The sequence below is a fragment of the Gymnoscopelus microlampas genome, assembly GCF_963454915.1.
Source record: "Gymnoscopelus microlampas genome assembly, chromosome: 11".
NCBI classification, from domain to species: Eukaryota; Metazoa; Chordata; class Actinopteri; order Myctophiformes; family Myctophidae; genus Gymnoscopelus; species Gymnoscopelus microlampas.
In genome coordinates, this window is record NC_139948.1 from 3,159,388 (window position 1) to 3,186,759 (window position 27,372).

The 27,372-nt window shown below is 40.9% G+C and overlaps 2 protein-coding genes, 1 long non-coding RNA gene and 1 pseudogene across 4 annotated transcripts in view; 1 reads left to right on the forward strand and 3 right to left on the reverse strand.

Moving 5' to 3' along the window:
- The window catches only part of LOC311055806, a 29,789-nt pseudogene extending 25,322 nt beyond the window's left edge, over nt 1-4,467 (reverse strand). Inside the window, exons 1-2 of the transcript XR_014602898.1 lie at nt 4,362-4,467; nt 1,072-1,137 (exon numbers count right to left, since the gene is read on the reverse strand). The product of XR_014602898.1 is annotated as an uncharacterized misc_RNA (transcript). The remainder of the gene's footprint in view (nt 1-1,071; nt 1,138-4,361) is intronic.
- A 9,894-nt stretch (nt 4,468-14,361) lies between these two features.
- Nucleotides 14,362-17,238, reverse strand: LOC311055940. Its single transcript, XR_014601835.1, has 6 exons — nt 17,151-17,238; nt 16,854-16,992; nt 16,285-16,352; nt 16,079-16,103; nt 15,800-15,922; nt 14,362-15,708 (listed from the first exon to the last, which is right to left on the reverse strand). It is a non-coding gene; the product is annotated as an uncharacterized lncRNA (long non-coding RNA).
- Nucleotides 17,239-21,564: 4,326 nt separating this feature from the next.
- LOC311055807 (tripartite motif-containing protein 16-like) lies at nt 21,565-23,205 on the forward strand (the record flags this gene model as incomplete). Its single annotated transcript, XM_084072075.1, has 3 exons — nt 21,565-22,433; nt 22,545-22,829; nt 23,037-23,205. The coding sequence occupies 3 exons, from the start codon at nt 21,565-21,567 to the stop codon at nt 23,203-23,205; spliced, it is 1,323 nt and encodes a 440-aa protein (XP_083928201.1).
- A 1,737-nt stretch (nt 23,206-24,942) lies between these two features.
- LOC311055809 (coiled-coil domain-containing protein 171-like) overlaps nt 24,943-27,372 on the reverse strand; it is a gene marked incomplete at both ends in the record, with an annotated part of 28,077 nt that continues 25,647 nt past the window's right edge. The window contains one exon of the mRNA XM_084072077.1: nt 24,943-24,948. Coding sequence (XP_083928203.1) covers nt 24,943-24,948 — 6 coding nt within the window. The remainder of the gene's footprint in view (nt 24,949-27,372) is intronic.

Genomic DNA, 27,372 nt, shown 5'->3' on the forward strand with positions numbered 1-27,372 from the left:
TGTAGAGAAAACAAAAGTTCTGTGCTCAGAAAAAATGACAAGATGAAACCATTTATATTCTTTTCAATAAATGGTAAATGGTGCATTTATATAGCGCTTTTATCCAAAGCCCTTTACAAAGATTGTGCATTACATTCACCCATTCACAGTTCATACACACACACATACCGATGGCAGAGGAAACCATGCAAGGCACCAACCTGCTCATCGGGAGCAATTAGGTCAATGTCTTGCTCAAGGACACTTCGACACTAACTCTGAGGGAGCCCGGGATCGAACTGGGAACCTTGCGGTTTCCAGTTCACTCTACCCTGAGCCACTGTTGCTATTAATGTCCTGTACACATGAATTGTTCTGCATAAATCGTACAGCTTGCAATGGCATCACATCAAAGTTCAACAATGATAACATTTACTTCCAATTATCTTAACCACTTAAATCCTATACTTAGTTGATCGAATTCCCATGGGCTGCACTAAATATCTTGGCAAAAATAGCCGATCTATAGGCTGTGTGTGTGTCACAACGCATGTGTTTGTCACAAATAATAAGCTGATACCGTTATGTACTCGGTCAGAATAATATGAAACGAGATTTCAATGTCTTGTGTATGTGCATGTGTGATATGATTTACATTTAATTTATTCAGTTTAATGTTCAGAAACAATTGATGTCCAAGTGAAAAAATGGAAGAAAGAGGCAGAGCAAGGGAAAAAATATTCTACTGTTTGGGTAAAAAGTTAACATAGCTCAGTCTTTACAAAATATAAATTTGATCAGATATCACTCTATCGTAGAGCAGCATTTCATTTTGTGTTAGCTTGATGGTCATGTTTTTACAACTGTCTAAGAGTAAAGTTCTATAGACAATTATTACAATTCAAATAAATGTAACAATAAATGTTCTGGTTTTGTTTGGCCTCATCCCCTCCAGACCCCCCACCCACTAGGATCTGTACCTACAGTATACACTGAACTCTTTGATTTCACTCACAACTTAGTAAATGGCTACAACAAATATCTACAGTGTGTTTTGCTTTGATCATCATTATTCTGCTTTCATAAACGTACCATTTGATGTGTTCTTTACAGTAGTTTTATGTTGACAGACTCCACTAGATGGTGATCATTAGCCACCTGAGAGACAGAGAGAGAATGACACAGAGATAGAAGGATGGATGAAGACAAAATGTGAGACATACAAACTTAAAAAAACATATTAATATAATGTATTCCCATTGGAGAAAATCCTGAAACATTAGAACCATGTAGGCTACACAATATAAATCTTTGTGGTTTCTGGTTCAGTCCTTACTTAATGAATTGAATAATGAATTCATACTTGAATTGAATACACAGGACCACAATGGAAACAAGCCCCTGTGTGCGTGTGTAAACCGTACCTATAATGCATCATTCAGATATCAGAAGGACAAAACATTCTGTATGGCTGGATATTTTAGTGCATTATTATAAATCTGGTGTCCTATAACTTGCCAAACAAAACCTGGGTCAGACTTGACACATGTGAATAATCCACTGAGAATTACACATAACAAGCCTACAAGATGTGTAGTTTTTATAAAGTGCTTCAGTTCAACTACAATAATTCTGGAAAAAGGCTCCCTCAGCAACACATGGTTTCTGACAGAATGTGGGAACAGAAAAATGTAGACTATAACAAAATAACATTTCAAATAGCCTATTAATATTGTTCAAATCCAAACAGAATCCTGTATTTGACATTTATATCCATTTGACCATTATATCAACGGTCCATGGTCCTTGTCTGTAGACTTTAATTGTTGAATATCTTGCAGTAGAAATGTAGTCACACAGTGTCAGATACAAGTTGATACTGTATCATGAGAGTTTATATTGCCTGGTTAGACTTAGTGGTGAGCTGGGCGGGCAGAGAGAGAGAGAGAGAGAGAGAGAGAGAGAGAGAGAGAGAGAGAGAGAGAGAGAGAGAGAGAGAACTGATAACACATGCCACAACTTCATTAGAAAAGAATGTACATGAAAAAGTAATGTGTTACATTCAGTGTCTTATGAAAGCAGACTGATTCATTCCACCAAAGCAAAAGCTGCACATCAGATCTCAATGCTTGTCCTGCATGTCCACAACTAAAGATTGTCAATACTCTTAAAGTCATAACTGACTCTACTGTCACTAACTTAAGACTGGGACGAGAGAGAGAGAGAGAGAGAGAGAGAGAGAGAGAGAGAGAGAGAGAGAGAGAGAGAGAGAGAGAGAGAGAGAGAGAGAGTGAGAGAGAGAGTGAGTGTGTGAGTGAGTATAAAACTGCCATGGTGTGCTCTGTCTGTTATGCCTCAATGGTGTGTGTGTGTGTGTGTGTGTGTGTGTGTGTGTGTGTGTGTGTGTGTGTGTGTGTGTGTGTGTGTGTGTGTGTGTGTGTGTGTGTGTGTGTGTGTGAGGGGGGGGGGGGGCGCCCGAGTTGAACATATTTGCATACGTGTAGCATAAGTTCAGGCATTGTAAGTGCAACAAAAACATACTATCATAAAAAAGGTTTTGACACCCCTCTGTCTCTCTCTGTGTCTGTCTCTCTCTCTCTCTCTCTCTCTCTCTCTCTCTCTCTCTCTCCAGTCTTAAGTTAGTGACAGTAGAGTCAGTTATGACTTTAAGAGTGTTGACACTCTTTAGTTGTGAACAGCAGGACAAGCATTGAGATCTGATGTGCAGATGTTTTCTCTCTCTCTCTCTCTCTCTCTCTCTCTCTCTCTCTCTCTCTCTCTCTCTCTCTCTCTCTCTCTCTCTCTCTCTCTCTCTCTCTCTCTCTCTCTCTCTCTCTCTCTCTCTCTCTCTCTCTCTCTCTCTCCTAACCTTTCTTCAGGTTATTGACTGTTTGTTCTAGGAAGCAGCTAGCCCCTACGGAACCTCTCCCTCCGCTATGTAGCTCCGAGATGAGGTCCCTCTTTATTTCCTGCCTGATGCTGTAGGCCTCGTCGCACATTTTCCACTTTACATGTTTCTTACCCCTTTCTGCACATCGTATCCAAAAAGTAAAGCATTTGCGCCACTCTCTCAGATGTTTAAAATTTTAGCTGGCAATAAAATCTATCCAACGAGTTGAAGAAAGTATTTAATTTGCCTCGGTTTTCATCCGGTTCCAAAATATTTTGCATTAGAAGATGCAATTCAACATTGGACCAGTAGGGTAACCAGTAATGTTATCTCTACGGGCGCAACTCTTGCGCAATGTCTTAAAAACATGGAACCGGATGAAAACCGAGGCAAATTAAATACTTTCTTCAACTCGTTGGATAGATTTTATTGCCAGCTAAAATTTTAAACATCTGAGAGAGTGGCGCAAATGCTTTACTTTTTGGATACGATGTGCAGAAAGGGGTAAGAAACATGTAAAGTGGAAAATGTGCGACGAGGCCTACAGCATCAGGCAGGAAATAAAGAGGGACCTCATCTCGGAGCTACATAGCGGAGGGAGAGGTTCCGTAGGGGCTAGGAAGCAGCTTGTGACACACAGCTCTCTGTTCTTCCTCATAGAACAGCTTACGCTACTCTGGATATTTAGGCCAACAATACAACATGCTGTGTAGTAGCCCTGAAACATGACAGTCATGGACCCACTTGGTCCTGGTATTCGTTTTTTTTTTTTACATTTACAACTCTCACATGTACATAAACGTTCATATTTCAAATATAAAGTGCTTACCCCAAAGGCACGGATGTAAAAAGTTGAGGCAGAGCGCGATAAGTACCCGAATCTCCCGTATTGTTCAATAAAAAGCATTTTAATCCGATCGGCGGCCATTTTCTTAATTTCTTTGTAATGTATCAGAGTGCAATACACCTCCCAACCAGTAGTGTCGCATAGTTGAAAGCATCGGAGAACATTCGGGGGAAATGGCCGGCGGTCGGATTAAAAAGCTTTTTATTGAACAATACGGAATATACAGGTACTTAGACCTTTAGCGACTCAACTTGTTACATCCGTGGCTTGGGGGTAAGCACTTGATATTTGAAATCTGAACGTTTATGTAGATGTAGCAGTTGTGAATGTAAAAAAATCAAAAACCAGAAACAAGTGGTTCCATGACGCTTGTGACAGACGAGCGTCATGTGAACCATGGTTAGTTGTGTAGTAAACATCCTCCTTTTTGATTCACCCAGTATCATCTCAGTATATTAAGTTAATTGTTAAAGGCTATTTGAGTATTTCCCCCTACAAATGGGGCAGTTCTTAGTTTGTTCCCAGGATGTTTTCAAGCCTTTACAACAGACACAGGAGTTCTGAAAGTCTATGAACAGATGTGGCAATTCATATAAATAAGAACATCTGAATGATTTGCAAATATCTTTAAATAATAACACTCACCAATTAATTCACATTCCACTGCAACGCAAGGTTTACGAGTCTCCAAACGTGTAATTGTTCCACTGAGACGTAACACACCTTATAATGGCGTCAGTTCTGTATGACATTTACTTTCGATTTCAATATTAACATGTGCTAGCTCCTGCAAAGCTCCTGGGAACAACAAGTTGTCTACTACTCCCCCTACTGGCCATAGACATCTTAACAACCCTTATTGTAAGTTATATTAAATCAAATAGATAAATAATGGAAGCTTATTGGAACAGGACTGGTGGCTGGAGCTCAAATAGAACACAGACTCAGTGTAAAGTCTTCTGTACTGTTTAGTGACTATATTTGTCTCATTATGTTTCCATTCTGCTTGACTGAACATTCTCCTTTCTCAGAGTAAATTGAGATCATAGGTCTGGTCAGGAAAGACAACAGTATTGAGGGTGGATGAACCAGGTTCAGCTGGTAGAAGGGCTATAGCCTTATTTATTATGTGCTCTACTCAGTGATCCACCCGGACACCAGGGCAGGAGAGTAAGTTGCACAGTAGCAGGGAAAAAAATGCAATGGATTTACCATTTATGATTCAAAATATGATCTTCAAGTGCCTGACTGTTAATTGGGAAAACACATGAAGTTTAAATCATAAAATGAAAAGACAGTAATATAGTCTCTGTCTGATCACAGCATTTACATACATGAATGAGTTTGGAATATTGTATGCTTTTACGTTTAACCATTTAAACCCCATATGTTGTTGAGCCGAGTCCCTCAGGGCTCTATACTAGTGACTGTTTTGTTTTCATTAAATCTACATTAAATATCTTTTGTGAAAACAGCCGATCGACAAGCTCACAATGTCAAAAGTGGTCCCAGAGTACGGATGCTGCGGACTAAGTGGTTAAACAAAATACATTAAAAAAACTAATTTACTGTAGGCTATATGTCCACCATACAATCATGCTCAGGTTTGCTGTTTTGAATGTGAACACCAACGAATAACAGGGGAGTGGCACAGTGTGAATTAACCATGGAATGAACACAGGAATGACCCTGGCAGCATATCAATGATCCAGGTGTGTTATGCATGTTTAGTACTAGACTAGTAAGACTACAACTACTTCTAAACCACAACTATCCAGACAGCAGTAGAATGACTTTGGGAACAAACACCTGACATGAGACAAAAGACATGGTGACAATGAACATTTTTTTCATCATGTGGAATGGGAAATGTATTTGTCTCCTGAGCAACAACTTGACAGCAATGGTGAAGAAAGGGAACTTGGAAAGACACTTAACCACAAACCATTTGACTTCTCCAGCCGAGAAAAAGAAAGAAGCAAGTGAAATCTCAGCTACAGTATTATGCATTTGTGTACCGTACATGCAACTGGATAAAGAGCTGTCATCACATCTGCAGCACAGTTGGTGAAGAAAGAGAACTTCCAGACAAACCACAAATAATTTCACAACATTTTTCGAAAAGACACAGAGGTGAGAATAAGACAGAAGGAACTGAAACCTCAACCATGTGTACCGTGCAGGAAACTTGATGAAGTGCTGTCATCAGTATTTTAAAAAAGTATTTTTGTACAGTTACATCTGCATTGTTGTGTAATGTGAATAACACTTATGTTCATAATGTATCATGCCTTAATTATTCATTTTAAGGTATTGACTTATTCATGTCGTTGCCCACCCCTGTTCGCTGAATAGTGTAGGTCGTTGGTTCTCAAAGTGGGGTCCGGGGACCCCCAGGGGTACTTGAGCTTGTAGATCTGCTATTTTTGAAAAATTGTGAAAATGTGTGCAAACCTTTGAATATATATATATTTTTTTAAAGCGAACATTTGTAACTCAAATCTTTGCTTCTGGGGGGTCCCTTGAACACAATATTTTGAGATGGGGGTCCGCGGCCAGATACATATCATTTTGGGGGTCCTTGACATGAAAAAGTTTGAGAACCACTGGTGTAGGTGAACCCCAGTGCGGACTTAAACACTGGGGCAAGAATTAATTAAAAAATGGAGTTGTATTGCCAGCCAAGCAGAACAACAAAAGTGGGAAAACAAAGGATTAGGTAAACATTTTAGGCCTGGTTTAGGTTTAGGCTGGTTGGGCAGGCGAAGGGAGGTCCAGGGAAGCCACAAAAGCAGAGCAGGCAACAGGACAGGAATCAGAGAGCTTCTGCAACAAAAAAAACACACACATTACAAGGACCTGACAAGGAATGAAGAGCAGAGCAGAGCCTAGAGGCTACTACTAGATTGCCAAAGAACTGTAGCTGATGAGGCTCCAAACTACTTTCCACGCACACTCTAGTCATACGCACTCACACACACACGCAAGGAGATGAGAGGTAGATAAAGCATGGGAGCTGATGTAACACTTCTAGAGTATACACAACTGAATATGTTGCTTTCTGTGAGATGAGGTGATTTAGAGAATGTTTAGAGTGAGACCCTCAGCAGACAATCCCATGGGGCCCTTCTGACCATCTTGAAAGAGCCTTCAGGGGCCTTTATTGCTCTGGGCCCCAGGCAGTTGACTACTTTACCTGTTTATAAAATGTACCTCTGTATGTGGGGTGATTTTGGTTCAGCTTCTGAAACTCAGCGTCAGGGCCAGTTTTCTAGAGAGGGCCTCACTGACCTTTAGGCCCCCGGGCCTGGGATCCCTGAAGGGGCCTGACAGGCCCGTTCAGGGATCCAGCTCTACAGTCCACTAGGGGATGCAATCACTCAGAAAAAGAAACAACACAGACAGCTCCTGGTAAATTGACTCTGTCCTACTATTTATATGATGATATGCCTGTACACAGTCATATCAGCTGTGCCTGATGTTGGATAACCTGGGAGATAATCCTGGGTTATTCATTATGTTTCAAACATAAAATCTTTATCAAGAGAACAGATGTAGCCACTTGACTTGTCAAGGTTAATATAACAAAAATATTTCTAGACATACAGTAGCCAAAATGTGACATCTACCTCTTGAATGGGAATGAACCTACTGTATATCTGTGTTAACAATGTGAATTATGTCTGTCTACCCATTACAATGAATTAAATTGAAAAAACATTATAGGTTGTACCAGTGATTGTGATGTTGATGGACCGGCTGAGTTCTCCTGACTCGGACTGACACCAATAAAGTCCACTGTCGAAAAGGTACACTTCCATGAAACAAGATCCTCCTACACAGAATCACAATGAAAAGAAAGATATATAACATACCTTCTGTGGATCCCCATTCATTGCAGGTTTCATTCCTACTCTCTCTTTGCACAGACCACCCCAGCACAGGGTTCCCTTCTTCTTCCTCACAACTCAGTGACATGGTCTCGGATCTGAAGAACTGTGATCGTTCAGGGCTGACTCTCAGAGACACTGAAAGAAAGAAAGAAAGAAAGAAAGAAAGAAAGAAAGAAAGAAAGAAAGAAAGACAGAAAGAAAGAAAGAAAGACAGAAAGGAAGAAAGAAAGAACAGAGGGATGAGAGGGAGAGATACGCCCTACCTGTAGACATAATCTGGTCTGAGCAGTACTAAGCTGCTATGTGTCACTACAACTAACATTAACAATAGATGAAAGACCACAATGCATCTGACCAACTGTAATGTCTTCATCTGTAGTCTGTTGTATACTAGGCTGCACTAGCCTTCCTGCTTTCGTGTATAGAGGGGCGGGTTTAAAATCAGCGCGGAGAGAATGCGCCTGATCCCATTGGTTCACCAATCTGTCCGTCAGCCCCCGCCCCGTCAACACAACATTGCGAGCAACGCCCACTGCACTCTGGTTGGTTGGGGAAATGAAACACTTCCTATACCGGGTACACTGACACGCTGGTCCAGGCTTTTATTTTTTAGCAAAACTAAACAATAAAAGCCTGGAGATAGAGGCTAGTTAGTAATAGACTTGTACACAAATAACTAAACTAATTTGTCCGTGTTATGGTGTGTGTGTGTGTGTGTGTGTGTGTGTGTGTGTGTGTGTGTGTGTGTGTGTGTGTGTGTGTGTGTGTGTGTGTGTGTGTGTGTGTGTACCTGTGCAGCCTGGCTCAGTGTGCGTTGCGTGTCGGCAGTAGGGATGGAGCTCGAAAACCGGGTCCATTATATACCCGGGCATGAATTTATCGAGACCCGGTTTTCGATAAGCTTTAGGCTTGTCGAGCCTGTTATCGAGTGTAGCGGCCCTTGACGTCACGTCTAAACTATCAATACAAGAGGCAATCAAGAAATAAATCTAATCACCCACGCTTGCACAAACATGTTGGTCTAAAAGTGTATTGATAGCTGCAAGTTGTGCCAAACAGCGCTGTCCGTCCCTCAGTCTATCGTTGCCGAAAATGGCAGATCTACAAGCTCACAACGTGGTGCGAACAGACGCAGTGTGAGCTTGGAGATCGGCCATGTTTTGGTGCGTGACACCGTCGTACGATGAAGTATACATTGCGCTTTTAAAGTGACAGTACACACATTAACCGTTTCTTCAATATTATTTTCCAAAAGTAAAAAGGTCACTTGCCTTCTGTCTGTTAGAAAAGTACTGTATTTGAAGGCCCTAGTAAAATGTAGTGCAAGTGATATATTTTGGTTAAAACAAAGAAAAAAGAATAGAAAAAATAACTATGCATTTTTTGTTTATAAAAAGTTGAAGAGACATGGAGATTTTATAGTAATTATTACAGTACTATTCATAATATAAAGCCATTTAACACTTATTGCACATTATATGAATGGTTGTTTTAATGATAGGCAAACATATTTTTTACTTTTGTCATCTTCATTTAATTTTAGATAGTGGTCAGCCACAAACTCACTGTCACAACTGGCCAATAAAAAAAGATACCGGTTCTGTTCAGAGTTTTTCGCCTCACGTCTTTTTTCTTAATAATAGAAAAAGATCGATAGTGGGCTCGATAAAAGCTCGGTTCGATAAGCAGGCTTGATAAGGTGCTCATTATCAATAAAAATTAACGAGCTCCATCCCTAGTCGGCAGTGTGCGCGTTGAGTTGTGCGGTTAGCGTGCGTAGTTGAGCGGACTGCTCCTTTAACAGAGCCTGGGCCTCCTGCTCAGCGCCTGGCGGAGCTCCGCACACACACTCTCAAAACGCTCCACCAGCACCTACACACACACACACACACACACACACACACACACACACACACACACACACACACACACACACACACACACACACACACACACACACACACACACACACACACACACACACACACACACACACACACACACACACACACACACACACAATCAAAATATACTTAAAGTACCACAATGAGTACCTCAAGTAAAAGTACTCATTGTGCAGAATGTCCCATTTCACATGTTCAAAATGTGTAAAAAATATTTTGAAAATAGCAGATCTACAAGCTCACAATGCGTCGCGATGCGACACATTGTGAGCTTGTAGATCTGGTATTTCCAAATGGCCGAAATATATATACGGCTGATGTGCTTAATGTATGTTTTGTAATAATAATGTGTTCATATCATTTTAGTGGAGTAAAATATTTTATATCTATATAAAAACCTAAAAATTGTACTTAACTCATTCAGTGCCACTGGACGTCTAAGACGTCCAAAAAAAAAAAATGTTCAGAACCCAAGATATGATGATTTGAAGATTTGCTGCTCCATTCACTCTTTGTTTAAAGGAGGAGTTCACCCAAAAAATTACTTATTTTCTATCAATTGCACACCCCATGAAGCCTTGAATTAATGGATTTATTTTTGTTTTTGTGGCATTCCTAAGCCAATAATTTGATGACCGGGTGTGTATCCGGTAAGAGACACAAATAATCTACTTTGTGTCTCCTACCGGATACATTAGCCGGTAGGAGACGGGAATCAAATTATTGTCTTAGGAATTCCACAAAAACAAAAATAAATCCATGGATTCAAGGCTTCATGGAGTGTGCAATTGATGGAAAATAAGTATTTTTTTGGGTGAACTACTCCTTTAACTTCTTACTGAAAAAGGCTGTATCTCGGCTCCTAAGCACTTTTTTTTTACAATGAATTTTGGCTGTGGCACTCAGAGCCAAAATTCCATAAATAAGCTGGGCACTGAATGAGTTACAGTACTTGAGTACATGTACTTCGTTACTTTACACCATACTATATTAGCTCTCATTCAAAATAAAAAAATATATATATAATTTCAGGCAGTGCGGTGGGCAGCCTCACCACGTCACAGGGGTCCTTGTGGCGGTGGTTTCCACGGTTACCCTTGGACGCTCGTTTCAGATTGGCCAACTCCAGCCGGAGGGACCGCCTCTCTACCTCAACGGAGTGCAGCCGTTGGCTGAAAAGCAGGAAGTGTTGCTGCAGGGAGGAGACCAGAGTCTGGAGGGAAAAATGACACGTTTAACACTTTGTTGTTGCGTCGACATTCTTTTCAGGTGAAAAATACGCAGCCATCGTTTTGTCTGAACCACTTATGTAGGTGGGGTGGGGGGTAGCTGTGTGGGTAGAGCCTGGCAATAGGCTCTATGCACAGCAGCCATATTGGGAATGAATTGGGCCCCTTCCTTACTTCCTTCACAGGTGATACCAATGATACTAATTAAGGCTCTGTTCCATTTAGTGTGGCATAGTGGTTGTCTTATTTTCAAGGACCCCTATAACTCTGAGAGTGTACAAATGGAACCAAATGGACCCGTAAGGGTCCATTTGGTTCCATTTGTACACTCTCAGAGTTACACACACCCACCATAAGGGGCCATTTGGGAACCAAAATGGAGTGTTTCTAGTGAGCCAACATGCACGATATCAGCACCCTGACCAGAATGGAACAGAGCCTTCATTAGTATCATTGGTAACACCTGTGAAGGAAGTAAGAAGAGGCCCAATTTATTTCCAATATGGCTGCTGTGCAGAGCCTATCAGAAGGCAACAAACCCCCCCCACAGTATAAAGTTCAAGTTGCATGTTCGTCTGTCTGTGGCGGGCGCGCAGATATGCCTATACTGCATAATATGGACTGGACATGTGTGACACGCTGTTAAACACAATAATCCCAGCAAGGACTGCGTTATCAGCCCACAAATGGACATGCCCCATGTCGGCGCAAATCGGCACGTACAGTAAAATGCCCATATATGGACATAAGATCCCTGCCGTCAGTGCCTGGCACTCAATGTGCTAAGTGACTGGATTATGCCCAAATATGAACATATATGTGTCACAGGGAAATTGGCATTCCAGGGAATTTGAAAAAGGAGCGCTCGTTTTTAGGCGCGGGGCTTCGGCGAGAGGCGGGGATTTTAGAGACAGGGTTTTTTACGCAAGTCGCTCCTCGGAGGAGGAGGAGGAGAAGGAGGTGGCGGCGCGAGGCGGGGCTTTGATGCGAGGCGGCGGGAGGAGGAGGAGGAGGCGCGAGGCGGGGCTTTGATGCGAGGCGGACCTGGATTTGTTGTTCCCCCCCACGTAGCAACCAGGAAGCTACGCTAGGGGAACGCTGAACACGTGTTCACACGCACACGTGATAATAGTTATTGTCCATGACGGAGGCGCGCCGACTTAGCAGAGCTTGAGGCCGAGGAGGCGTGCCCGCGCCGACCGGCCGATGGTCTGCTAGTCGAATCAGCGCCGTCCGAGTTGTAAACCGATAGGGTGAGAATAGATCTTTTCATGGATTACTATCCACGTGTGCATGTGTGTGTGTCGTGGATAAACTAAAACAAATGTTAAAAGCCAGAACACAATAAAATTATCTTAACAGTCATGCTTTCAAATACAGAATTCTACAGAATTGCCTGGGGGGGTGGGTGAAAACGAGCGCTCCTTTTTCAATTTCCCTGGAATGCTGATGGTCTCAATACTGACATCATCCAATGCTGGGTACCGAATCCCGATCGCGCCGAACAATGCGACACACCGGGCAAGCAGATAACAGGGTGTGAAGAGAGTAGAGGAATTTTGCTTGTATCTGAACCTTAAGGAACCTATAAGGAAGTCTTACCTTCCTATTGGGTGGTGGAGCTGTCAGTCGAGCCAGACCCCGCCCCAGCCTAACCACCAGTGAACACTGGTTTCTACGGAGCCCCTGAAGGGACATTACTAGGTAGATTGTTTGAAGTGTAGATACATTTTTTTAAAGGGTCACTTTATTTTTAAAAGCTGGCGGTTTATGTTTTGTGGTATGGGAAAAAAAATCATATGTTGGCAGAAAAAAAGGAGGAGGCTATAAAAACAAAATATTTAGGGGAAGGATTGTTTTGGGGGGGTTAACATTTTTTTTTATAGTTGCTTAATTATTAAAGGGTGTATAGAATAATCTTTTTAGAGAATGACATTTTTGTAAAGAGGGATGATTTTTTTTTTAGGAGAAAAAGATTTTTTTTTCAAAGTGAGGTTTTTTTTCAAAGTGAAGAAAGTTTTTTTTTCAAAGTGAAGAAAGTTTTTTTTTCAAAGTGAGTTTTTTTTTCAAAGTCGTGCGCACGACTTTGAAAAGGAGGGAAAATATTTTTTTTTCAAAGAAAAATTTTTTTTTTCAAAGAATTTTTTTTTTTTTTTTCAAAGAATTTTTTTTTTTTTCAAAGATTTTTTTTTTCTCAAAGATTATTATTATTTTTTTCCAATTTTTTTTTTTTCCAAAGTGAGTGTTTTTTTTTTCAAGTATTGTTTCATCTTCAAAGTTTTTTTTTCAATGGCCGGGGGTCCACAGGGGTCCCCGTGGCGGGGATGGCAGCCGGGGTTCCACCGAGGTCCCAGTGGACCGGCCAGGGGTCCACGGGGCTCCCCGTGTCGGCCGGTGCTCAGCTGCCCGACCCGTCCGAAGGGCCACCCTTCCTGGGTACCAGATGGGACGAGTGCCCTCCCTACCCTGGAGGTGCGCCTCGGAGCTCCGGGCGGCCCGTGGACCGTCTCTACCCGGCAAGCGTGGGGTCCCCTCTTCCGCCTCTGCTGAGTTGCTCCGGGGCTCGGGCAGGGACAACGGGGGACCCACCTGGAGCTCGGAGGCACACCTCCAGAGCTGGGAGGGGGGCACTCGTCCCATCTGGTACCCAGGAAGAGTGGCCCTTCGGACGGGTCATTATTATTTCCCCCTTTTCTCTTCTGGACCATTTTCTAATGCAAGTTTAGTCTGAAGTAATTACGCCGCTTTTTAGTTTCAATAAATTGTAGAATATTAAGTAGGTCTATAATATGCCACCAACGTAATAACACAATGTATAATGCCCCCATCTTTCTAATTCATTAACATGCCTCATGCTTCTGCAATTGCAGCTATTGGAGAACTAAAACTAGATAGGCTTAGAGAGAGCTTCGCCTATTTATAGAATCACTTCTACAAATTAAAAAAGAATAAAAACATACATGCATGCATGTATACAGTATAACCATATAGACCTATTTAACTACTGCTGGAGCCCATATGTGAATGAGATTACAGGATTGAAAAACGACTTTGATCAAAAATAAGTTACTTCTATACTTACTTCCAACTTCTACAAGTGAAAGAGAGGTGATTCACTCTAACAATCATCATCTTGGGTCATGTTCTGCTATTACAGCTATTAAGTACCTCAAATGGCATGTGAATGCAGAGGTGAGTCGTCTTGGGTCATCTTTCTAATTCATTGACATGCTAAGGCACAGCTATTGTCATTGAATTTATTGAAATAATAAATCAAATAGATAAGTCACTTTAACTCCTCATCACAACCATGTAGCCTGCAAAATCAGGGTCTTTATTTGCCACTCTTTGCAGAAATGTATACATCAGCAATAACTGTGTCATCACATCATCACTGTGTCATCATGTTGGGTGTGTTGTTCAAGCCCTCTTAGATGGCTGGCTGTAGACATGGTCAGGTCAGGTTGTAACCTTGGCAGGGCGTCCAGCAGCAATCCGATGTTTTCCACCAAAGCTGTGTGTGTGTGTGTGTGCGTACACACACACACACACACACACACACACACACACACACACACACACACATATACATATTTATACACATATACATACACACTGATATAAATGACAGCTTAAATTAAAAGTGCATACAAGAATTACAAATAGACATTTGTGCTTTGACATTTGCCATGTTCATGACTGCTGTTTCCTACATTATCAATTGCTTACAGAGTTCAACGTGACGTTGAACTCTGTTGAATAGTATTACCCCACAAAACATATAGATCTTAGTTCATTACATAAGTCATTACATGCTAAATGTTGCATTTATCTCATGCTATGCTGACATACATTCCCACATTCATGTTGCTAACAGAAAGCCTTTGGCCAAAAAATAGACCAATTAAAAAACCTTTTTCTTTTGCACTTGAAGTATACTTAGCTTACATGACAAAGACTCAAACCATTGGAGGGGGGTAACTCTTGGAAGCTAGTGTACTTTACTATCATCAGGATGACTTGAACCATTGAACAGGGGTGTGGGGGGTAACCCATTTTTGAAATCTTGGAAGCCTACTAGCTCCTTCCATGCACCTTAACAAAATGTCATCCTACATAACAGCAAGTTGAGATCTCATTCATTTAACTGCATTGGATTCGCTTCCTGGGATGTCAAAGATGAAAGTCTGAATGAACTCCCAAACCTGGGAACATGGTTTCAGGGAAATTGAGATCGAAGACATAAAATGCTTTAAAACACCCATCACCCAAAAGAGATGGGTGCGCCAAGGTCGCCCCATTTATTATCACATAAGCTTGGGAACACTGATGCCCCTCCCCTAGCATAAAAACATATGGATACTCTGTGGTTGCTGCGGTCAGCTACTGCACCAGGTTTGCCACAGGCTGAAGAAGAAAAGAAAAGAGAGGAAAGAACAAGATTATTACAAGTTGATACAACAGGTTAAATTGAACTCCAAAGCTCCAGTGCTGTAGTCAAGTCACTATATCTGGAGTCTAGGTTGAGTTAATTCCCCAGTAGTGCTCAAGTCCAAATAGTGTCCAAAGTTACTGAACATGAGTGTGAATGCACATGTAGGTGGAACACACATGCCTGCCCTTACACAGCATTAAAATAATGTCACTGTAATTAGCTATCAATATCTTATGCCAACTTATATATTAGGCTATATTACAAAAAATGTGTCTGCATGATCCAACTGTTTGTTGGGCTTCTTCCTCACGGAAGACCAAGGCTGGAGACCAAGGCTGGGGCGCTAACCCATACTGCTCCCGGAGTATGTGAGCTCTATGTGAATACCAGCTGAGAGCAAATCTACTGTATGTTGACGCGAAGGTCACCCGCCTTCTCCTTCCTGGCCGGCCATGTGAGTGATCTTCGCAGAGAATTCAGGGTTCATCTCCCAGTACACTCAGGATTTAACATCGAGAAATCATGAGAAATCTACAGACAGGAAAAGACAAAAAAATGTGTAAGGCAAAAACAATAATCGATTTAGTCTGTACTAAACTTATTCTGTGAGATGTAACCTCACCATGCCTTGAGTGTCCACTAGATGCGGCAACTCTTCGATTATGGCTTGGATTGAATTTGTCCCATCTGCAGTCTGCAGTGGTGGCCACATGTTTTGGCAAGGCTTGTCTGCAGTTATTTGATTCTGTGAAGAGCAGAAAAAGATTAACTCAAGCTAATGGTGATAGATGAACATCCAAGTTTACAAGAACGGTTTGTTGCAAAAAGCATAGTCACATGAGTTGGATTGAGATAGAAGGGCAACTTGTACCTTATTTCAATCCAAGACACCTTACTTTACCTTTTTCATGTGACTCCTCCCTGGCCTGGGTTGAAACATGCATCATAAAGTAGAGAAAGATATCAGAAAAGAACACACACAAACACACATGCACACATTAGGAAATAACCAGCAGCAACACTGAAATTAAGAGTTGCCAATAATGGTTCACATTACAGTAGGATTCACAATGGAATGTTTTGTAACAATGTATTAACTTTACTTACTGTCCCATGACAGTCCCTCAGGCATGGAAATGTATCCACTATCGATGACACCAGCTTTGCCTTCGTAGCTGAAGTTGGAATTTAAAACAATAGACATTTTATTAACATTTCTTTTTGGATAGTAGGGCCAAACATATTTTATTGCTTTACCTTAGCTTGACATTCCTCTCCTTTAGCTGTGCTAAATTATTCTAAATAGCCTGTATTGTACATACAACTGATATTTGTTTAAGTAGGCCATCTTTTACATGGCTAAAATTCTACATTTTGATGCTGGCCCCTCTCACATCAGTAAATTGCTTTGCTTAGTGTCTGTGCTACTCTCTGTTTCTCTAAAATGCAAGTGTGCTGACCGCCATCATCTGTAGCTAATACACTGACTATATATATAAGTACCTCATACAACCCCAATTCAAATGATCTGAACTATCCTGTTTAAACCTAGTTCACACCCGAGATTACCTGGATGAGATTGTTCAGAATGCTGTTGTGGTTCGCATTAGTGAAAATGTACCACTAACCACACACTAGTCAACAAATGGGCTTAATCTGTGTGTGAGAATACTCACTTCTCTACGAAGCTCTCCATCAGATGAGACGAGTATACGGACCATTGATCTTCTTTCAGTCATAGAGATGTAATGGCTTTCCTGGAAACTGGCATCCAAGCATTTCCCATCACCGGTTTTGTTGAGGATTTCACATATTCTATTTAAAAAAAAGAGGAATGACTAAAGGAATTGAAAAGAAAAAAACATGAATCTCCAAATAGACTAATCAGACAAAGTTGTTTGTAACCCTACCCTACCTATAGTCAAGGTGAAGCTAGTCTTGTAAAGCTGCTTTAACAGAAAAATTGAACTTACAGTGCAAATGTTGCTGCTTCCTCCCCTGAAACGCTTTGCTGTTCTGTAGGCAATTCTGGAGTGCCTTCTGGGGCTTGAATCCTGAAAAGTATGAAAAGGGAATTATTGCTTTATCAGAACTATACAATGGATACATTTGTTAAAATCAAATACAAAACAATTACACTCTATTTATTAATTTATTTTAATCAATGTGTTTACAACACATCCCTAATACTACAGTATGTGAGAATTTGGCCTTCAACCTAGCTAAGTTGAGTGCAACTTTTTAATCCTGTCGTCCTCTAACTTTTCCCATTCCTCCACTTAAGTCGCACAGCATTCCACCTCACCAAACACATGTATGAAAAAATGGCTATTTTGTCCAACATGTAAAAAAAGAAAAACATGATGTGAACATACACGGTATATCATGATAATAATAATAATAATAATAATAATAATAATGTAAAGTATACATGATGTGAACAAGCACGGTATATCATAGTAATAATAATAATGTAAAGTATACATGATGTGAACATGCACGGTTCATCATTATAAAAATTATGTTAAGTATCATAGCAGTATAGTACAGTAGAGTATAGCAACAACACCTCATTAAGCTACAAGTACAGTACAGTATAGCAACAACACCTCAATAAGCTACAGTAGGTATGCTACATCGCACAACGTTGTCGGCCCCAAAAATAGCAGATCTACAAGCTCACAGCGCGTCGCGGACGCAACATGTTGTGAGCTTGTAGATCTACTATTTTCGGTGTCAACGTTATTCATGTGATAGAACATGATAGAACATGCCAGCCAATATGATGACATTCTCTACCTAGAATTAAATCACTTTGAAACGCTGCGCTCCATGTACCAGTGGTTCTCAAACTTTTTCATGTCAAGGACCCCCAAAATGACACTTATTACCCCACGGACCCCCATTTGAAAAGATAAGCCATGGACCCCAATAAGAGAAGGTGTTTACGGCTCTCTAGCAGTGATTCTCAACCATTTTAATTTCAAGGACCCCCAGTTTAACATGCATTAGGCTACGGACCCCCATTTAATGGCATCTATACCTCTGGGACCCCAATTCATATTGTAAAATCAATGTTAATTTAACTCTTGAGAGTGTACAAAAGGAACAAAATGGACCCGTATGGGTCTGTAACTCTGAGAGTGTAACGGGTCCATTTGGTTCCATTTGTACACAGTGGATTTGAGTGCCAGTGCTAGCTGGGTGCTACCCATGGAGCTAACGGTGCTAATGTTAGCGTTAGCTAACATAATGGCTAACGTTAGTAAGCAAGCTGTACTTACCATACCTCTATGGTACACACGCATACATTCATTCATTAATTCTCCCAGATAGCGGTAGATTAATGAGAGCACCTTATCACTTACAATAATTTCCTTGTAAACAAATGAACGTTAGCTGACCAGCTATTTCCTCCGTGGTGGAAACTGGAAACTGGAAGTGGAAAGTCTGGTGACCAAATTTGGTCAAAGAGGAAGTGACGCACTGATTTTCAAACTCGTGCGCACGAGTTCAAAGTCGTGCGCACGAGTTTGAAAAGGAGAGGTTTTATTTTCAAGATAGGTAATATTTTTTTTTGTAAAAGTTTTTTTTTTTTTTTTGTAAAAGTTTTTTTTTTTTGTAAAAGTTTTTTTTTTTTTGCAAAATATATATATTTTTTTTTGTAAATTTTCTTTTTTTTTGTAAATTTTCTTTTTTTTTGTTAATTTTTTTTTTTTGTTAAAGTTTTTTTTTTTTTTGTAAAAGTTTTTTTTTCAAAGTTTTTTTTTTTTTAAGTCATGCATGAAAAAAAAAAACTTGAAAAAAAACATTATATTCCCTAAATAAAAAAAAATCATCCCCCTTTAAAAAAATGTCATACTCTAAAAATATTATTTTATACACACTTAAATAATAAAGCAACTATAAAAAAAAAGTCACCCCCCCCAAAAAAAAATCTTTCCCCTTTTAAAATACTTGTCATCCCCTAAAAAAAAATATTTTAGAGCCTTGTTCTTTTTCTGCCAACATATTATTTTTTTCACCATACCACAAAACATAAACCGCCAGCTTTTAAAAATAAAGTGACCCTTCAAAAAAAATGTACCTACCCTTAATACAATCTACCTAGTGATGTCCCTTCAGGGGCTCCGTAGGTTTCCTCTGTAGGGGGCGGGACCAGAAACCACGTCTGATTGGCTGAAAAGATGTTCCAAGAGGTGGGACAAACCTTCCCGAGCTGCTGACGTCACTTCTGGAGGGGTGGAGTCTAAAGAAGACGAGATAGGAGGAATTGTGTGTGTGGTGAGAGCACTCTTCTGTCTTTGTGAGGACATTTGGTCATTTTAGTAGAAAGATGAACATTTTGGAAATGCAGTCACTTTTCAACAGGCTGTAGAACTACATATTCACTCCCAATTCTCACCTCTTCAGACTCCACCTCAGCCCGTTGCACTTGACCAAGTTTTGACGACCAATGCAGACTAACCCTGGTCATTTGTTCTTGTGTTTCTGTTGTTTTTTTTACCACAAGGTTAACATGTAATTCAGATAGCATGTTATTTAGACATATGTTCATTGTACCTGATATCCTATAGTTTCAATGTACAGATTATTATTTTGATAGTAGTATATTGTTTAGATTGATTCTAGGTTCTAGGTTTACCTGTGATCCTAGTTTCTGGAGACACTACACTGTCTCTCTGCATTTGATGTATGCGTTTACCTTGCTTGTTTAAGTCTCTCTGGATAAGAGGGTCTGCTAAATGCCTACATTGTACATATGGACAGGACTTAAAGGAATACTCTTCGTAACCAAAACATGAATGACCAATTCATTCATGTTGCAAATGTTAAATTAATCAATAATAAAGAAACTGCATGGCCCATTTCTCACCTAAAATGTTATCAGAAGCTGTTTTGTTGAACCATAAAAGGGGAAATGGAGATTGTTTCCAGGCAAGCTAACCTTAACCCTAACCTCAACCTTAACCTCACAGAAATGAAGCCTAAACCTAACCTTAACCCTAACCTCACAGAAACTATGCCTAAACCTACCTTAATTGACAATTTGGCCAATGTTTGACATTTTTTATGGTATAGTTTGTTGATTATTTTTATGCAGTAATGGTCTTTTGTCTTTTTTTTTCCCTTCTTTTTTTAGGTATTAGAACCTTTTTAGGTCTTTAAATTCCTTAAATTGTCACTTCACTCTCATCTGGGGACCCCACCCCCCAAATCATGTGGGGACCCCGACCCACAGGTTAAGAACCAATGATCTGCTAAACCAGTGATTCTCTGCATTCTCTTTTTTTTATCAAGGCCCTCAAGTTTGATATGCATTAAGACTACAGGCCCCTATTTGATACGATGTTTATCTCTGAGCCCCCCCATCTATCTACACTGTGAGACAGTGTTCATTTAACTCTGAGTGTGTAAAAAATGGAACCAAATGGACCTGTATATAGACCCATGAGGGTCCATTCTAACCCCAGAGAGAAGTTCATGGTTAGAGTTAAGTACAATGTAGTTTTTATCACAATCTAGAAATACTCTGCCATTACAAGTAAAAGTCCTGTAGAGCCTATCAGTGATACATTCATGTGTTCATCACTTTGACAGCCGGTAAAGATGGGGCTGACTTTAACCCATGAAGACCTGAGACCGATTCTACAAATGCCTTCTAAAGCAGTAGTTCTCACACTTTCAAAAATGTCAAAAAATAGCAAATGTAAAAGCTCAAAGCGCAGCATGAAGTGTCCAGCTTTGAGCTTGTATATTAGTGTAAATAGTGTGCTACTATTTAAACCGTGACAGTTCCAGAAACTGTTTTATCCACTGTCCTGGCTCTTAAGGTGCTAAACAAAAAGAAGTTCTTATTCTTGGGTTATCGACATCTGTCAGTCAAGAGTAGTAGACGTCCAAATAAAGTTGAATTCAAGTCTTCCTCTGAAACTGTTATTCACCTCTATTGTTGGGGGGGGGGCGGGGTTCAGAGCGAGAGAGGGAGATTAAGACACATTTCACCTTATCTGGTATTAAACCACTGACTCATGTTTCAACAGGGTGAATGCTTCTCTCTCCCACGCGGCGCGCCGACACACACACACACACACACACACACACACACACACACACACACACACACACACACACACACACACACACACACACACACACACACACACACACACACACACACACACACACACACACACACACACACACACACACACACACACACACACACACACACGATCTCTGAGGATTGAGGAAAAGAAGCCAAACGGCCCTCTACCCGTTTTCCAGACAGTCCGCAGTACAATTGCACAGCAGCAGCAGCACTAAGTAGAGTAGAGGTTCGTCCCGAGACCCGTTCTGAAGAAAAACACCACGTTGGCTGACATGATGGATGTAAAGAAGACGACTGTAGCTGCTTCTCCTGATCACTGCTACGATGGACCTGGAGATGTGGCCTGTGATTTCTGCACCCGGAGAAAACAGAAAGCTGTGAAGACGTGTCTTCAGTGTCGGGTCTCTTACTGTGACGCCCACCTCCTGCTTCACTATCGATCCCCTGCCTTACAGGCACACAGGCTGGTCAAAGCCTCCGGCGAGCTTTGGGAGAACATCTGCTCTCGTCACGACGAGGTGAGGAAGCTTTTCTGTCGTACTGATCAGCAGTGTATCTGTTCTCTGTGCTCCATGGAGGAACACAAAGGGCATGATATAATCTCAGCTGCAGCAGAACGGGCTGAGAGACAGAAAAGGTTTGATATGAGCCAGCAGAACCTCCAGCAGAGAATCCAGGAGAGAGAGAAAGACGCAAAGGTGCTTCACGAGGAGATAAAGAACATCAATCACTCGGCTGATAGAGCAGTGGAGTACGCTGACACTGTCTTTAATAAGCTCACCACTTCCACTAAGAGAAGACGATCTGAGGTGAGGGAGCTGATCAGAGACCAGCAGAAACGTGAAGCGAGTCATGCTGAAGAGCAGAGGAAGTGTGTGGAGCAGGAGGTCACTGAACTGGAGGGGAGACATGCTGAGCTGGAGCAGATCTCACACATAGAGGATGACATCCATTTTCTACACCGCTACATCTCCCTCTCACGGATCAGCGAAGCTACACACCCAGTGAGCAGCAATGTCCGTCCTCAGAGATCCTTTGAAGACGTGACTGTGGCGGTGTCAAAGATCAGGGACGAACTAGAGGACAGTCTTAGAGAGGCAGGGACAAACGTCTCAGAGGGGGTGAAAAGAGTGGATGTTTTACTGTCAAGGCCGCCAGAAAAAAAACAACTAGAGGACGTATTAAAAATTAAAAAAATGAAGAGGGCATTTGTAGTGATCCTTTTCTTTGTAATTACTTTGACACATTCTCTTAGGAGCAGTGTTCAGCCCCAGTCGACACACGGGGAGCGGTTCTTAGGACACCACAACACAACTCCTGGTTGGCTTGAACCCAAGACCAGAGAAGAGTTCTTACAATATAAAGTTCCAATCACACTGGATCCAAACACAGCAAACTACTATCTGTCTCTGTCTAAAGGGAACAGAAAAGTAACAATGATGACTGAAAAACAATCATATCCTCATCATCCAGAGAGATTCACCACGATGCAGGTTCTGAGTATAGAGGGTCTGACTGGACGCTGTTACTGGGAGGCAGAGTGGAGTGGAAACCTTGTTGACATAGCAGTCTCACACAAGGATATCAGCAGAACAGGATCCCAATATGAAGTTGTCAACGGATTTCGATTTGATCTAAGTATATTTGCATTCAGTGATATAGCCTTGTCTTTACGGTGTTGGCCAGGTGGTTATAGTTTCAACCACAACAAATCTTTATATATGATCCCAGGTCCTGTGTCCTCCAGAGTAGGAGTGTACCTGGATCACAGTGCAGGTACTCTGTCCTTCTACAGAGTCTCTGACACCATGACTCTCCTCCACAGAGTCCAGGCCACGTTCACCCAGCCCCTCTATGCTGGATTTGGGTTTTGGGCTGGTGAAGGAGACAGTGCTGAGTTGTGTGACTTCGAGTAGATCAAACCCTGGGGGTCGTCTCTCATGACTCCAGAATCATATTCATAATTGTTTTGTTGTTTTAATCTAAAAAGGTCAACATTCTCAACATTCAAAAAGTAAAATGTTCTGTTGATGCAAATACTATAACCTAGTGGTTCTCAAAGTGGGGTCCAGGGACCCTCAGGGTTCCTTGAGGATTCATTTGGACGCCTATATGTCTGTAACTCTTGAGTTATGTGGCTCCTTGAATTTAAAGTTTGAGAGCCATCAGAAGCCAGTAGTGTTGTTCCTAAGCTTTGTCATTGTCACTCGATTCATATGTTTATCTTGTCTAGTGAGAAGATGTAATTGAATCGGCTGTTTTACTTTAAAATAAATACAGTTAATCAGATGAATCACTTCCTGTCAGTTTTAGGGAACATTTGCAGATTTAAGACGGCAATGAAATGTTGCTCAAAAGGCTTCCTGTTTCAAAGGGTTCACTCAAATAATTGCGTTTAACAATTTAATTGTGTTTCTGTCGTTGAACATTGGAACAGTAGATATAAAAATGTAATTTCTGTTTGGCTTTTAGGCTTTGTAAAAGTGCACAGGGCAGATATGACAAATAACTTACATAACTGAATAACTTTATACTTTATATGAATAGTGGAAATTGACACGTTTTGGGCTTGTAGATCGGCTATTTCCACTATTTTTGAAAATATATGAACATTTTTCAACATGGAAATGATTATGATGATTATGCCAATTATCTCAATTAATTGCAATTAGTATTTACTATTATGTTCTCCTCTTCATACAATTAATTTCATGGGACAAATGAGGATTATTAATGAGTTTTTTTGTATTATTTTGTCTTGTTATGAAGTAATGATTATTATGTGGGTTTTGATATTCCATGTTAAATAACATTCACTGATGTTGATTATTTTTGTCATGTTCAAACATTATCTGAATAAATTACAAATGAATTCACACTCTATCATTCTGGCATTAAATGATACATGTGATGAATAGTAAACAACAATGATACATGTGATGAATAGTAAACAACAATGGTAAATATGTGTAAATACTATTGTTTGAGTAAATGTTGGTGTATGACTGCATGTGTATTGTGGCTAGAACCAGGTTTAATGTCCTGGCAGAGACATAATAACATGAACAATAGTACTAGGCCACAATGCAATGCAACTGAAGTTGTACACAGAATATTTAGATAGGGGGTGTCCTAGCTTTATTCAAAGGGGAATATTGGAAAATATTAACCTATTAAAACAAAAATATTTTGCAATGGGGGTCCGCGGCCAAATACATATGATTTTGGGGGTCCTTGACATTAAAAGGTTTGAGCACCACTGATATAGCAGCATATGTTTTTTCAGAAAACTGATTTAGAAGACATTAAATGTCTTTTTTGTAGACTCGGCCTCAGGTCTTAATGGGTTAAAATACCTGGGGGCCGACAGTATCTCCTGTCATACTGTACATTTGGACCAAAATAAAGTCACATACAAATGCAGCGCACTACATTTGATTTAACTACAGTGCAATTTCAATAGAATGTCTGTTGGTAGAGTAGCAAAATGTAAGCCACTTACAGTATCTCTGCTGGGAACAAGAGAACAACTATCTAGCCTTTTCTCAGGCTTTTCCCAGTTGTCTTTTGATTAAATGGTGCTGTAGCCAAATGTAACCAGATGTGAAAAGGTCTTTACAAACATTTTTAATATAATAACAAAAGCCTTTCTTTCACACCTTGAGAATTAAACAACACAAGGAACACGCAGTTCCTGAGAGACAGCCCATATGCCCAGTTTAGCTTCAAAACTCTTAGAAACTTCAATGCATATAATTCGGTACAATAGCGCCTGAAGTTAGCCGTTCTTTAACACTGCATAGGGAGCGACCATGACCTGGTACCTCACACATTTAGAACATTCTCATTCCACTACTCCCTGACACCATCCATTAAAGGATGTGAATCACTCAAGGAGTCCACAAGGGGAGGTAAATGTAAATTCCCATCGAAAGGAGGTGTCTTACACTACCGTAGTTTTTCCTTTTAATCCTTTGTACATAGCGTTTGTATTTGTTGAAGAAATGTATTATCGTGTACATTTTTATGCTATGTCGATGAATTGAATACAAACACTATGCCTATAACCTTAACCCTAACCTCACAAACACTATGCCTAACCTTAACCCTAACCTCACAAACACTATGCCTAACCTTAACCCTAACCTCACAAACACTATGCCTAACCCTAACCTCACAAACACTGGCCCTCATTTATCAACGCGGCGCAGACCAAATAATGGGCGTACGGCAAGATCACCGCAACCTTCGGCATTCATCAATATATCCTGACGTTGGCTTCATCCTACCGTACGCTGAGATCTCACGCCTGGTCGATAGCAGTTGTTGACTTTGGCTGCGCCCGTTTATTCCATTCTAGAGCTGCGGAGCAGCATTGTCTGACTGTCTGACACTCATCTGGACACATAATCCACTCCAAAATGTATATCTACACCAGGGGTATTCAACTAGATTAGGCAGGGGGCCACAACTGTAAAATAATTTGGAGTCGGGGGCCACACAGCGCAAATGCACGCGCGCGCAGCGCGCGTGCATGTGCGCACACAATTCGCGCGCGTGCGCGAAGCGCACGCGCGCGAAATTTTTCGGGTCTAATTTGGGTCTAATTCGGTCTAATTCGGGTCTAATTCGGGTCTAATTCGGTTCAATTTGACCAATAGAAATCAACCTTTTTTCGGGTCTAATTCGGTCTAATTCGGTTAAGGTTCTAAGTTAAGTTCCAATGAAAGATGGCCTTTCAAGAACTAATGAAGGATAAATAATTTGTACTGTTTTAACTTTGATAACATAAATCAAAGTTAAAATAAATAATAATTATGAAAATTAAAAAAAAAGAAAAACATTTTTTTTTTTTTTTTTTTTTTTTTTTTTGGAATATGGCCAGGGGCCACAAGGAAGCTCCTCGCGGGCCGCACGTGGCCCGCGGGCCGCCAGTTGAATATCTATGATCTACACTAATAAATAATCCCTGTGAAAATATATCATTTTATAAAGTAATTTAAACAAACTGCTTGCCTTCAACAGTCATTCAGATAAGATTGCAGATCTGGCTGCGTTGAAAATAGCAGATCTACAAGCTCACAAGCAAGGCGTTGGGAGCTTGTAGATCTGCTATTTTCAAAATATACGAGCGCTTTTGCGAGAGCCTTTTCGGGAGTCGCCGTCGGGACTCCCGACCATCTTTTCATGGACAGTGAGGTCTACAAATTTACAGTAGCTTGTCCTATGGTATGGAGTTATGTCATAGAGAGTTATATAGGCTACAACCTGGCTGGGTTAAGGATATAAACCCAACGCTCCAATGTCTTATTAACATGGTGGCACGGGATCACTGCAGCCCGCCTTACAGGGAGGGAATAGCCTACATGACTGCTTTTATTTTAGTGTACGTAACTCCAACGCGCACTGCTCGGTATGGGTTAAATAAATTAATATACAAACGTATTCCATTCATGGCGATGTGATTGGTATCATACTATGTCATTCATGTAGGCTACCGCCAGGGCAGGAATTTCACGGCGGCCACGGCGGCCATGGCCGTCGTTGCCCCTCTCATTGGCCGTGTGCCCCTCGAATAATGACATGCCTTCACGGCCACAGTGGCCATGGTGCCCCAGCTGCGCCCAGCAACTGATTTCAGTTTTTCCTCTGCGCGATTTTCCTGTCAATACGTTTTTTTTAGACACCAGTCCCTTTGGTTGAGCTGCGCAGCTACAACATGCACAGTGGTAGGTAGGTTTGATTTTGAGCCTCCTATGAACCTTCGGAATCCCGCAACACCGTGTAATAAACACAAAAGCATTACCGGGCCAAACCGGAGATAAATCTAACGCAGCCTGTTGAATGGTAGGTTTGATTTCTAGCCTGAGAGAGAGAGAGAGAGAGAGAGGATTCCGTAGTCCTACAGACCGATGTGCCCCAATGTTTTTTTCAACAGCAAAATATAGATGAATACATCTAATAAAATACAGCGAAATCCCCAAATTATGAGTCTTAATATAAAGCAAGCAACAGAATAACTGCAGACAAATTAAAAGTTTAGGCTATCAATATCATACAAAAGAGTGACCTCACCGCTCTGA